The sequence below is a fragment of the Talpa europaea genome (genome assembly GCF_964194135.1).
Source record: "Talpa europaea genome assembly, chromosome: 12".
In the NCBI taxonomy this organism is placed as follows: Eukaryota; Metazoa; Chordata; class Mammalia; order Eulipotyphla; family Talpidae; genus Talpa; species Talpa europaea.
In genome coordinates, this window is record NC_140079.1 from 41,950,723 (window position 1) to 41,963,478 (window position 12,756).

The 12,756-nt window shown below is 55.1% G+C and overlaps 2 protein-coding genes across 2 annotated transcripts; both read right to left on the reverse strand.

Annotated features, from left to right (window-relative positions):
* Positions 1-476: 476 nt before the first annotated feature.
* Positions 477-2,215, reverse strand: PTGER1 (prostaglandin E receptor 1; the record flags this gene model as incomplete). Its single annotated transcript, XM_084249984.1, has 2 exons — positions 477-728; positions 1,265-2,215. The coding sequence occupies 2 exons, from the start codon at positions 2,213-2,215 to the stop codon at positions 477-479; spliced, it is 1,203 nt and encodes a 400-aa protein (XP_084106110.1).
* Positions 2,216-6,021: 3,806 nt separating this feature from the next.
* GIPC1 (GIPC PDZ domain containing family member 1) lies at positions 6,022-8,632 on the reverse strand (the record flags this gene model as incomplete). Its single annotated transcript, XM_084251443.1, has 6 exons — positions 6,022-6,173; positions 6,281-6,362; positions 6,674-6,786; positions 7,505-7,685; positions 7,786-7,971; positions 8,345-8,632. The coding sequence occupies 6 exons, from the start codon at positions 8,630-8,632 to the stop codon at positions 6,022-6,024; spliced, it is 1,002 nt and encodes a 333-aa protein (XP_084107569.1).
* Between the last annotated feature and the right edge of the window lie 4,124 nt (positions 8,633-12,756).

Here is a 12,756-nt window from a genome sequence, read left to right on the forward strand (position 1 = left end):
GGGGGTTATTTGAAGAGGATAAGGAGTGGATGGAGATTCCCGGCTGTTATTAAGTGGAGCGTGGGCAGGCCGTGATGGGCGGTGTTGAGGGACGTCTGGACTTCAAGGCCTGTGATGGGGTGTGGTTTGGGGAAGCTCAGGACCATAATGAGCGCATGGTTGCAGACTGTCCTGGCGGCATCGACAACTCTGCTTCCATCTGAGCCCCCCACCCTCGCCAACCTGGTGCTTGCAGCCTCTAGTGTGCCCTGCACACACACACCTCCTCGTGGCAAGTCCCGAAACTGCACTCTCCGGTGAGGCTAACTCCGCGCCTCTGCTGCCTCCGCGTGGCCTCTTGAGTGCTGCAGTTCCGCCGGGACGTAACTCCGCTGGGCTCCTTGGCAAAATGGTTTTAGTCCGTTCCCCCGCCCCCGAAGGTTCCGCGCTGCGCCGGAACGCTGAGCCATCGAACCTCCAGGCGCGCCTAAAAGCCGCTACGGCCACTGCCGCGAGCTGCGCAGTGAACTGGCATCCCAGGTGCTCCTGCTTAGGCGCAGTCCTGCGGGGCTGCCTGCAGCGGCCCTCGGGTGCAGGAGGCGAAGCAGTTGGCGCAGCACGGCCTGGCGCAGCAGGATGTACACCCAGGGATCCAGGATCTGGTTCCAAGAGGCTAGGCGCACAGCCAGAAACAGTGGCCGCTGCAGGGAGCTGGACCCCCAGCCCCCGATGGCGAGAACCACCAACACCTGCGGGAGAAGCCAATGTCAGTGGTGTGGCAGGTGTCAACGAAGGGGATTGGGCGATTGGTGGGGCAGGGATGGAGGGGAGCCGGGCTGGCAGGGAAGGGGAGCAGGGAAGCAGACAGGGTGAGAATGCCAAAGAAGGGGTGGGGGGAGGCCAGAGGGCATGCAGGGCAGAGGCCTGTGCTGCGTGAGGGCTCGGGAAAGAGAGAACGCTCAGGTATCCCGAAGCAGAGGAGGCTGAAGGGGAGCAAACAAAGGGGGCAGGGGGCAGGAAGGAAGCTTTAGGGCCCGGAGGTGTGGGGCGGGGGTAGGAGACTTTGAACACAATGGCCCCAGGAGGTGGTAAGATATGGGAGCAGGGAGGAGGCGGGGTTATGTCGAGAGAGGGCAAAGGGCAGTTCTCCTAACAGGTGGGAATTGAGGGGACTGGACTGTGGCTGGAAAGGGAGAGAGGATCCAGTATCCTATGATGGAAAAGGGGTGGAGTGCCAGGGAAGGAGGGGAAGGAGCTTGGCAGGAGGGGCCTGTATGCCCCTCACCAGCAGCGGACTCCAGCAGATGCACGACACCACCATGATGCCCACGAGCTGGCCCACCATCTCCACGTCGTGAGTGCGGGCTCTGCGCGATGAACCACGACTCGGTGAGCCGCCTGCGGCGGCAGAGGCCAAAACCACGGACGAGGCTGAGGAAGCTGAGGCCGAGCGGGGTCCACGGGCTCCCCAGCGACGGCGGCTGTCGGTGCGGGAAGGCAGGGGGTGTCTTATAGAGCGGCGGCGCCAGCGGGCTCGCAGCAGCGCCAGGCCGCTAAGGGTGTTGCACACGAGTGCGGAGAGCAGGGCGGTCAGACCGAGGCCGGCAAAGAGGCTGGCGAGCAGCGCCTGGCGCCAGCCGCCCGCGGGACCCAGGCCGATGAAGCACCACGTGCCGGGGTACTGCAGCTCATAGTGGCCGACGCTGGCCAGAGGGAGCAGCGCCACCGCCAAGGCCAGCGCGGCCAGCGCAGCCAGAGCCAGGCGCGCGCGGGCCGCCGAGACTCGCGCTGCGTGCAGCAGCGGCCGCGTGACGCCCACGCAGCGCTCCACCGCCATGCCGCAGCCCAGCAGCAGCGGGCACAGGCCGAAGAAGACCATGCAGCCGCCCAGGAAGTGGCAGGCACCGCCGGTGGGGGACCGCCCCGCCGTGTACAGGCGCAGCACCAGCGCGCCTGGGATCACATGGCCCGCCAGGTCGGTAGCCAGGAGGCTGGCGACGAACAACAGGAAGGTGGCGGCAGAGCGACGGCGTCGCAGGCGACCTGCGGCCTGAAACAGCAGCGCCAGAGCCAGCACGTTGGACACAGCACCCAGCGTCATGGAGAAGATGGGCAGCGCTGGCGACCTGCTCACAAGGCCTGATGGCGGCCGGGCCGAGGTGTTGGGAGCCCCAAGTGCTGCACATGTGGTGGCCTCGCTCAGCAGGCTCAAGTTGAAGGCCCCACAAGGGCTCATGTCGGGTGCCAGGGGTGGGGCTGGGGAGAGGACAGGAGGGCAAGGTGAAGTTGGCACCACCAATCTGCAGCCCCCATATCAGATCATGAGGCCCCGTCAGACCCCAGGGCTTTCTTCTATGGTCCCACTGATCAAAGCACTCCAGTTATCCTGGCGGTCCCATTCCTGACTCCCTCATTCTCTCTTGCCTCTCCCCAAGTCTTTTGCTCTCCACTGTACTCCCCCTGTCTCTCGCCATCATAGCTCCCCTGGCTCCAGTCCCCCACTCTGGGCCTCAGACCCACCACTGACACCCACTTCCCATTTTTATACCACAGCATATGCCTGGTCCTCTCTAGCCCCTATGACTGATCTCTGATCATCACCGTGTCACCTTTACTCCATCACATCCTGCCTCCCACAGTCCCAGGTCTCTGTCCTCACAGGCACATCTCTTTCCAAAATGTTCTCTCCTTCCCCATAGCCACATCTCTGTCCACATTCCCAATACCTGTTCCCTATCCCTGTTCCCCACGACCTCTACAGCTCATTGCTGTCTTTCACCCAGGCCCTACCCCCCAACCACTACTGTGCCTCACCATGAACACCCTCACAGCGCCACTCCTTCTGCCTCCACAGCTCTGGCTCAGAAACCTCAAGGTTGACTCAGGACCACCCATTTTTTTGATACCCTGGTGGTGCTGGCTGAGAGGGCAGAGCCACCCACTGGGTCAGACTGGGAGGCTGAACAGTGAGACAGAAATGGTTGAGAGTCAAGGAACACGGGACAGTCTGAGGTAGCCATGGCTCTATCCTTCCATGCCCTCCTTCCTCCCCCACCAGACACCCTCACCCCCAGCCTTCTTACCCAGCTTTGCCTGGGACACTGGGTCCCCATCGTCTGCTGCTTGGCTCCTGCTACCAGCTGCGCCGGCCCGCTGCTACACCCTAGCTCTCCAAAAGCCACTCCTTCCTCTCATCCTCCCTCCCTCCAGGGGCGGCTCCAGCTCCAGCCTCTGAACTCATCCGTTCAGCTGTAAGCTCTGGCCACCAGGGGCTGCTCCACTCAGTGCTCAACCACTGAGGGGGCTGGGGAGCAGAGACACCCCACCTCCACCCCGTGCTCCTGGCAAGAGGCAGGGGCCATTCAGTCCCCAGCTCCTCCCACAAAGAGGGAGGCTCCAAGATCCCCTTCCCCCATGATCCCCTTCCCCCAGTTGGGCAAGAGCAGCCCCTCCCCACCTCCCCTCAGGCTTGGACCTATCGCCTGCCTCATTAATAAAGCGGATAAAATCTAAACACTGGAAAATATGAGTGTCACCCAGGGCTGGCTGGGGTGGCTGCATGGTTGGTGCTGCTCCCGCGGAGGCTGTGAAGTTGAGGGGTTGCCCTACTGAGGGGCAAAAATACCCCCACATGCCCTGTCAGAGCCTTTGTGGATCTGGTGGATAATGATGGGCAGTAGTTTGGATGGACCAGCTTGGGTCAGGCCCAGCATGGCTCGGAGACTTGCCCACTATTTACACAGGGGCTTAAAGCCCAGGCCAGAGGCAGAGAGTCATATCTGAGGAGGGGCGGGGCAAGGAGGCCTGGCAATCAGGGAACTCTCCTAGATTCTGTGTGAGATGTAATGAGCAGTATCTGAGAGTCATCCCTTAAACCTGGGCGAACAACTGCAGTGTCACCTCTGGCCTTTAGAAGTAGAGTGACACCCCTGAGGGGCACGCACACACAGGCTCACACTAAAGGGGCACGCACACACAGGCTCACACTAACTCTTATCTTGTTAAGATACCCTTAACACTCTGAGACTAGCCATTATCACAGCCAGTGTCCAGGGCAGTGGAAACCACACTCCTTAGAGGGCTTGGAATCAGCCATCATCACATCACTCAACTCACAAAACAGTCTCACCCCAGATGTACCAGTTATCATCTCTAACACCGGCCATTTCTCTCAACACCCAGAAATGCACCCCACCACCACCTACTAGTGCTGGGAAATAGTTTCACTCCATATTACCTGGAGTCACCCCTGACATTCTAGGACAGGCTCCTCGGGTACACACCAAACCCCCAAGATACAGAGTGGCACCCCTGGACATACCAAGATCTAGCAGTCACCCCCATGCCAGAAATGGGAGCACCCAGAGACACAAATGATTACAACCCTGGACATACCAAATGTGATCACACGGCCACACTCCACACTCATCAGCACCCTCGAAACACAGTCGTTAAGCCCCTATTCCTTAATCACAAACCAACACTCAGATCACTGCTCTACTCTCAACAGTGAGACACACAGCTGAGTTACAAGCATAGACACACGAAGCACCCACGGGTCCCAGGGATGCCAGGGTAACTTTGACAGAGGCTGCTCTGGCCCCTCACCTTGGGGCCCATCTTCTGCCTGGTGTAAACCAGGAGCGGGCTTGACTGACTTCCCTGCATCCAAACATTCCTGCAGGGACCTCTGGACTGGCTCCCCTCGCTTCAATCCCAACCCCTCCCTCCAGGTCTGGCCAGGGTCCCACACTCTTTCTTGATCCCCCTCAATCCTTGAGGATGAAGCGAGCTGTCAAAACAAGCACGCTGGGTTTATGTCCAAGGCAAAGCCTGGTGTGCTATGGACACCAGCAGACCCCTCAGGTCCACAATCAGCTGGGGTAGGGATCTCACCAAGACTGCCCCCTCCCACAGTCTTGTGGGGTGGGGGTCCTCCCCAGAGCACTTGCCTAGGCAGGCGTAAGGCTCTAACTGGGGCCTTTCCACCTTCTTTCCAAGCCAGGTCCTCACACTCCTGGCTCTGTGCTGGATTGTGGTGGGACATAGCCAACAGCCTGCTGCCCACCTATCACATCAGGCTTGGGCGGGGGAGGCCTTGTTTAGGAGGAAGCAAGATTTGAACCCTTAGTAGGCCAAGAAGCCCCAGCCTTGCCTGGAAGTCTGGTGGCAAGCAGCCAGAATCCTCATCAGGCAGAACGGGTGGGAGGGGATGGGAGGTGCTCAGCCAGCTCCTAATTCAATTTGGAGCCCAGAGGAGGATGGATTTCAGCTGCTGCATTCTTTCCCAGCCCCGGCCCAACCTCCACCCCCCCCCCCCCATGCTGAAGTCCACACAGGTCAAACAGCAGATAGATTCTTTATGTTCAAGACAGCAAATTCAGATACAAAAGCCCACTGCCTTCGACCCTCCTGGTCCCACCCTGTCCATTCAGGGCTGGGCTGAGGGGGCCACATGGGATTGGGAGGGTTCACAGCAGACTAGTGTTTAAAATGCAGAGGTAACAGACTCCACAGTGTGGGGATTTCTCTAGGGGTGGGAGCGGGAGGATATTATTGCATTGGCCAAGGGGGGAATGCTCCCCTTCTACATTCCCTGCATCAGGAAATGAGGGAGGTCACTCCCTCCCCCCCGCCCCAACAGAACCCAAGGCCCCAGGGAGAGGGACCAGTTTGGCAGCTGATGTGGAAAGTGTTGAGGGTGGGGCTGGCGGCTCATTCTGGCCAGCCCCTCTCCCCTCCTGACCCTGCTGAGGTAGGTGGGGAACAGGACAGTGGGGGCGGGGCGGGAGAGGGTCACAGGGGGGTGGGGTGAGTTGGGGGGGGATGGGGACCCCCAGGTGGGCTGGGAACAGGGAAGGGGTGGTACCGATTGGAGAGGGGCAGGGGGCCCAGCCCCACCTCTGCTCCACTCTGCATCATCCTCCAGGTGCTGAGCAAGGCCCAAGCCAGATGCTAGGGTCCTGGCCATGGTGTCCCCTCCTCCCAACTGGGGATTCCCATTAGGCTGGGCCCAGGTCATCCCAAGGTCCAGTGGGCAGCCTAGTAGCGGCCAACTTTGGCGTCCCCAATGGCACCCCAGACATCAAAGACGAATTCATCAGGGAAGGCGAAGTCACCAAGCCGCTCGTCCAGGGCCTCAGCCAGCTCGTCTGGGTTCCTTTTGTCCTTTCCCAGCTCCACCATGGTGGCCGCTGGGGGTGGGGAGCAGAATGGAGATACCAAAGACAGAGGCAACAGCTCCTAGAAGCCCATCTCCTAGACTCCCCACTGCCCCCAGACCCAGGATCCCCTTACTCACCTAACTCTGTGTCCCTGATGCCCATGTAACTCTCCAATAGGTCATCTACCTTCTCGATTGCCTTCTCCTCAAAGGCTGAGGGCTGGAGTGGGGGAGGGTAACAGCAATATCATAATTACATGATTATAATTGTAACTGTACTTACTAAACACTGAGTGCTTTTTCTGTATATATCCTAGTTATTGCTCACAATGCTGAACATGTCAGTATGATTATCCCCATTTCACAGATGAGGAAACTAAGGCTGACAGGCCCAAGAAAGGTTTCAGAGCTGGGAGGCAACACAGGTGGATCTGAATCCAGGCAACCCGCTCAGACCCCTTCCGCTGGAAGGTGATGCTGCCTCTTATGGCTGTGCAGGGAAGGGGGTTGAGGTCTGGCTGGAACACTCACCAGATCCTCTACTGTGGCTGGGCCCCGGGATCGAAGCCGAAGGGTCCCTCGGCCAGTGCCCAGCTGGGGGCCAGAGCCAGGGCGGCCACCCCCTGAACGCATGCTGATCATGTCTGCAGGAGGCAGAAAGGAATAAGGAAGCCTAGTCCGGCAGGCTCTTGGCAGAAACCCAGGCCTGCTGGCCTTGACAGTCCCTTCTACTTTCTCCATTCTTCTGTGGGCTTGGGGGGTGTTGGAGGTGACCCTAAGAAGGTAGGACTCCTCACTGAGGTTCGGCATAGTTGCCAAGCAGTCAGGGACTGGCGATGGAAAAGGTCTGAAGGACAACCTGAAAAAGCCACTTCGACCCCCAAGGACTGGGGGACAAAGGAGGATGTAGGGCCTAGGTCTCTAGCTGGATACAACTGCTGGGCTGCCTACTAGCCCTATCTGCTTGGGGAAGTGTTTGAAAGTCCCCTACCCCCACCATAGGGGCCGTAGTTCCATTCCTGAGAGTTAGTGAAGCCAAACGGAAAAGTGGTGGTGGGGGAGCCTGGCACAGGGCAGCCAAGCCTGGCTTCTCAGGGCTGAGGGACTGGCTGGCCAGGATTGGGGGTGCTTGGTTGACCTAATGGCTCCTGGAAACAAGGTGTGGGGGCAACTTCCTCCTTGGTCCCACCCTCCCCCCAGGCTGGGCAAAGAGCCAGCACCCCTTCTCCAGGGCAGGGCAGAATTGCTCCCCCTTCCACTTCAGCTGGATGGGTTTGGGCACCACCTGCTGGTAACTCTCTACATTGCAGCTTGAGCCCAAATGAACAGGGAGATCAAGGGAGGTCTTGCTCAGCTCCTCACCAAAGGCCTTGCGGGGCTCTGTTAGCTTCAGAGAGAAAGTACGGCCTCGGGGCAGCTCCTTAAGTAGCCGGGCCACTTCATAGTGCCGGCATCCCAGCAGGCTCTGCCCATTGATGGCCTCAATCATGTCACCCACGCTGATGAGCTGGATGTGGTCAATCACGCTGCCCTCCTTAATGCGCTGGAGGGGAGAGGAACTGTCAGCTCCCAGGGCTCTGCCCTTTGGCATTATGGCTGGCCTTACCCTCAGGACTCTCTGTGCCCTGTGCACCCCCAGGCACCTTGATGAAGGCATAGCCGGCCCCATTGTCCGTGATGGTGAGCCCCAGAGCCTCCTCTGACTTGTACACCTCCACCTCCTTGTGCTGCCCCTTGATGTGAGCGAAGATGAAGTCCTCCAGCCCAATCTGGCCACCAAGGAGCTTGTCCATGTCCACTTTGTGGGTGTTGAGAGTGCAGAACATCACCTGCAGGGGTGGGGGAGACTCAAACCTTACCTCCCTCCCTTACCCTACTGAGGCACAGGCCTTCCAATGCCTGACGGGAATTCAGCATCTAAATCTGGTCTCCAGTCCCTATAATTCACAGGGACATGAACTTCCCACCAGAACCCAAGGTGTGATGGGAACTCAGCATCTAGTCCTGACCTCCAATTCCCACAATCATTGGGGTGCAGTCCTCCTAACGTCTGATGGGAACTCAGTACCCAACCCTGGTCTCTAATTCCCGTAATTCACTGGTGTGCAAGCCTCAGCATTTTCAGCTTCAGCATCTGTGCCCCAGCATTTCCAGACCTCTAGCCCACCATTAGGGGCCTCATCTCTGGCTCCCCAGCCGTACCTCTGCAGCTGGCAGCCGGAAGGCCTCAGCAATCTTGCTGTACAGCTCCTTAACGTTGGTGAAGCCCTCGATGCGGCCGGTGGGGCTGCCGTGGGCCAGCTGGGTGTGGAATACGAGGCGGGGCCGCAGGGCTGGGGGAGGGGGAGGCAGGCCCATTTGGGGCCCCCCTGCCCCACCTCCGCCCAGGGGCCCTGCCTCCCCCACGCCCAGCCCACCACGACCTGGCTCCGCCTCCTCATTTTCCACCAGAGGGGGCGCCTTTTTCCGCCGCCCCAGTCCCAGCGGCATGAGCAGTGAGAAGAGGGTGTGTGCCCAGGAGATCTGCAGAGCAGGAAAGTGGGTTCAAGACCAGGGCAGCAGCCTCAGGCAGCCTCTTCCTCATGTTAGCACACTAAAGGCCCAGGATATACTTACAGAATAGACAGGCCTCAGTTCAAATCCCTGTTCTGGAACTTACACACTTTTTACAGAAACAATAATAGCAGTTAATATCTATTACCACTATGCTAACTGCTCCATAACCTTACTCCCTCCTCACAATGCATGGTGTGCACTAGGTGATGTGGGACTAGGTTATGCTGTGATTATGCACACTTAAAAACTGAGAAAATGGAGGCTCAGAGCAATTATGTTTCCCTTTATTTTTCTGTCAGACAATCTTCAGTGCTGTGTGTAAAAAAACTCTCACTCTCTCCTTTAAAACAGGTAGGCAGAGGGCCTCCCCGGTGGCGCAGCGGTTGAGCGCTGGGTTGCGAAGCTGCCTGCAGCCTCCGCAGCGCCGGTTCAATCCCCGGCTGCTCCCGGCCACCGGAGGAGGGTCCCACATGGCGCTCAGACCTCTCCTGCTGCCCGCTGCTCCCCTCAGCAGTGTACTTCGGTCCTTCTGCCTGCTCTGCTCCCCGCTCTGACTCTGGTGAATTCTCTCACCCTCCTGCGCTTCTGACTGTACCCAGTGCTTGTATAAATAAGTAAATCAATAAATCTTTTTAAAATAAATAAATAAATAAATAAATAAAGCAGGTAGGCAGATAGCATTTACTGACCTCCTGGAGGCCAGGCAGGCATGAATGACATTAGTTCTGGCCAACGAGTTGTGAAAGGAAGTGACACATGACCTTTAAATCTGCTTCTCCCAGGCAAGGTGACCAGCCACCTTTGATAAGATGGTGACTCCCTGAGGCCAGTCCCTGGCTGACTACAATGGAGGGAACCTCCCAGAGAGCTGCAATGAACATGCAGCAGGAGTGAATTTGGCCACTAAGATTTTTGGGGTTTTTACTGCAGCAAAACCTCTCCTGATAGACTATTTTTTCTCTTCTCTTTTTCTTTCTTCTCCCCTCAACATCTCTTGGTTTCTTACACTCTCTCTTCCCCCCTCCCTCCATGAAAAAAATTAAGTTTGGGGCACTTAGTATGTTGCTGCACCATTTTAGATATTGCCTTTGATATGTAAGGTCTCTGACTATGGCCACCTTGTGCTATTACACAGGTTATTCACTATGCAAAAAGCACCAGGCCAAGCACTCTGCCTGCCAAGTTACATTCCCTACTGAGGTAACACATCTGCTGGGAGGAAGGGCTGCCTGTTTCAAACTCACTCCTAGGTGCTGTCCAGGTTAGCTGGTGCTCTGTGCATGCTGTCCAGACACATAGTCCAGAAAAAGATGCACAGTGAGCAAGCATGCATGAGTCTAACAGAGCTTCTAATACTGTTATGAAGACAATAAAACAGGGCCTCCCCGGTGGCGCAGCGGTTGAGCGCTGGGTTGCGAAGCTGCCTGCAGCCTCTGCAGCACCGGTTCGATCCCCGGCTGCTCCCCGGCCACCGGAGGAGGGTCCTGCACGGCGCTCAGACCTCTCCTGCTGCACCTGCTGCTCCCCTCAGCAGTGTACTTCGGTCCTTTTGCCTGCTCTGCTCCCTGCTCTGGCTCTGGTGAATTCTCTCACCCTCCCGCGCTTCTGACTGTACCCAGTGCGTGTATAAATAAATAAATAAATCTTAAAAAGAAAAAAAAAAAAAAGACAATAAAACAAGAAAAGTTCTGCACATAAGGCTAGGGAGGGCTTCTCTGAGCAGGTGAAATTGAACCTGAGACCTTAATGACAGGAAGAAATAGTCACATAAGGAAATGAGGCAAGAACGTTTCAGGTAGAGTGAACTGTCAGTGCAAAGGCTCTGTGGTGGGGTTGCACTTGGCTGCACTGTTCCACTGTCTGTGGAAGAGTGAGGAGGCTTATGTGGTTGGAAAAGAGTGAGGAAAGGGGACAGCAGGAGGAGTTGAGAGAGGTGGGGGACAGGGCCCCCTTGAGGGCCACAGGGAAGACTTGGGCTTTTGCTCTGTATGGGAGCCAAGGAGAGTTCTGAGCAGACTCACAGCTTTAGGCTCATGGATCAATGAGAGAACAGAGCAGCTGGAGTAGAATGAGCAATAGTAGAGTGTGAAGTGGGGAGGTAAGAGAGCTGACAGGGTTGACTGTGTGGGGCCTTAGAGATTAGGGAAAGAGTTCAGTTTTCATGTTTAAATCACATGATTTAAACAAAGTCACAGATATCTGCTACACCTGACTCCCAAGTCCAAGTTCAGAACCACAAATGGTTCCCTGTGGGATGCAATCTTCCTAGGCCTCAGATGCCTGGTCTGCAAATGGGGCTATTCCATTCACCTGGCCAGGTTGACATGAGAATCAAATCATGTCAAATTTTATTTTCCTCTGCTTTTTTGATCCTTCCCTTCAGATTTTCTCTTCCAGGGGGCCACTGTGGATTTAGTTGAACCCAGTGGGCTATACCCATCCTTATTTTCACTCATTCATTCATTCATTCACTCACTCACTTGTTCTCCTATACCTCCTTTCACCTAGTCCAGCTCCATTATAACTCACCTAAACTAGTACAGCTGCCTCCTTGTTTCCTGGCCTCTGCCCTTGCCCCCCACGGTCTCTTGCCAACACAGCAGCCAGAGTGATCCTGTAAAACATAAGTAAGGTCATGTCCGTTCTCTGCTTCTATCCCTCCCAGACTCCCACCTCATTCAGAGTATAAGTCAAAGTCCCACTTTCAGCCCCCAGGCCCCAAATGATCAGACTGCATTACTTTCTCCCCCTTCATCTCCATCTCCTCTACTCTCCCTTTTGTTAATTCCCTCCAGCTACACAAGCCTTATTCCTGTTTCTCCAACACATTAGGTATCATCCAGTCTCAAAACCTTTGCACTGTCTTCTGATATTCATATAACTCACTCTCTCACCTCCTCCGGCAGAATATGCATTTAATTCATCTATCTTATTGTTTTCTGAAGGGACAGGGAATTTGCCTATCTTATTCATCTCTATTGCCTTGGTGCAGACAACAGAGCCTGGTGCATAGTGGATGCTCAATAAATATTGAATGAGTGAATGGATAAATGAATGATCCTAATGTTCACCAGCCCACCAGTTCCTGTGCCTGCCTCTGGGGAGATGAAGGGCCATGGCTGTAGTCTCTTCTTTGTTAAGAGGGTTTTATCTCCTAGCAAAAGTATAAGCCCCACTATATGGTCCCCCATCCCCTGCTTCCCAGTACAAGGCTGGATGCAGATTGGTGCTCCATTGAGTGACAAAGATAGGAGCATATCTCCCTCATATTACACTGTGATTTTGTTTTCTATTCTCATAATCAATTATCCTGAACACCTCTTAATACATCCTTTAACCGTACGGGTTTGCCTTTTTATGAACTCTCTAAGTCTTTGCCAATTTGTGAAAATTACAGTCTGTTTTAATTGCATGGCCTGTCTCTCTTCTTATTGGTTTGTGGTAACTCTTCCTCTATTCTGGATACCAGTCTTTTTATTGCTTACTTAAACATCACTGGATCTAGCACACAGTAGGCATTCACTGAATATCTGACAAAAAGTAAGTTCTGAATAAACCAGTACTGCCCTCTCAAGTTATTTCACTATAATCAATAATGTGGAAATAAAACAAAAAAACTCTCATAATCACCTCTTCTGGTTCCCCACTCCTCCCATACTCAGTAAGTCCTCACTTAACATCATCAATAGGTTCTTGGAAACTATGTCTTTAAGCAAAATGTAATATAAGGAAAGCACATCCTTCCATTCAAAGTTGGCCAGTCTTATTTTCCTCATCAACACTATAATGAAATGATGTTATTAAAAAACCTGCTGTACTCAAAGGCAAGATGCTAAGAAAACATGAGTTTGGAACTTGACTTCACCATACTAGCTATATGACCTTGGGCAAGTAGGTTAACCTATCCAAGCTCCAAGGAAATCATGCATGTGCCCGGAACAGTTCCTGGTGTACAATAAGGGTTCCATAAATAAACTCACAATGATTATTACTATGATTTCCATCAGTAAATACAGAAGATTCAAACATCCTCCTTTTCCAAGGAGGTCACATTCTGC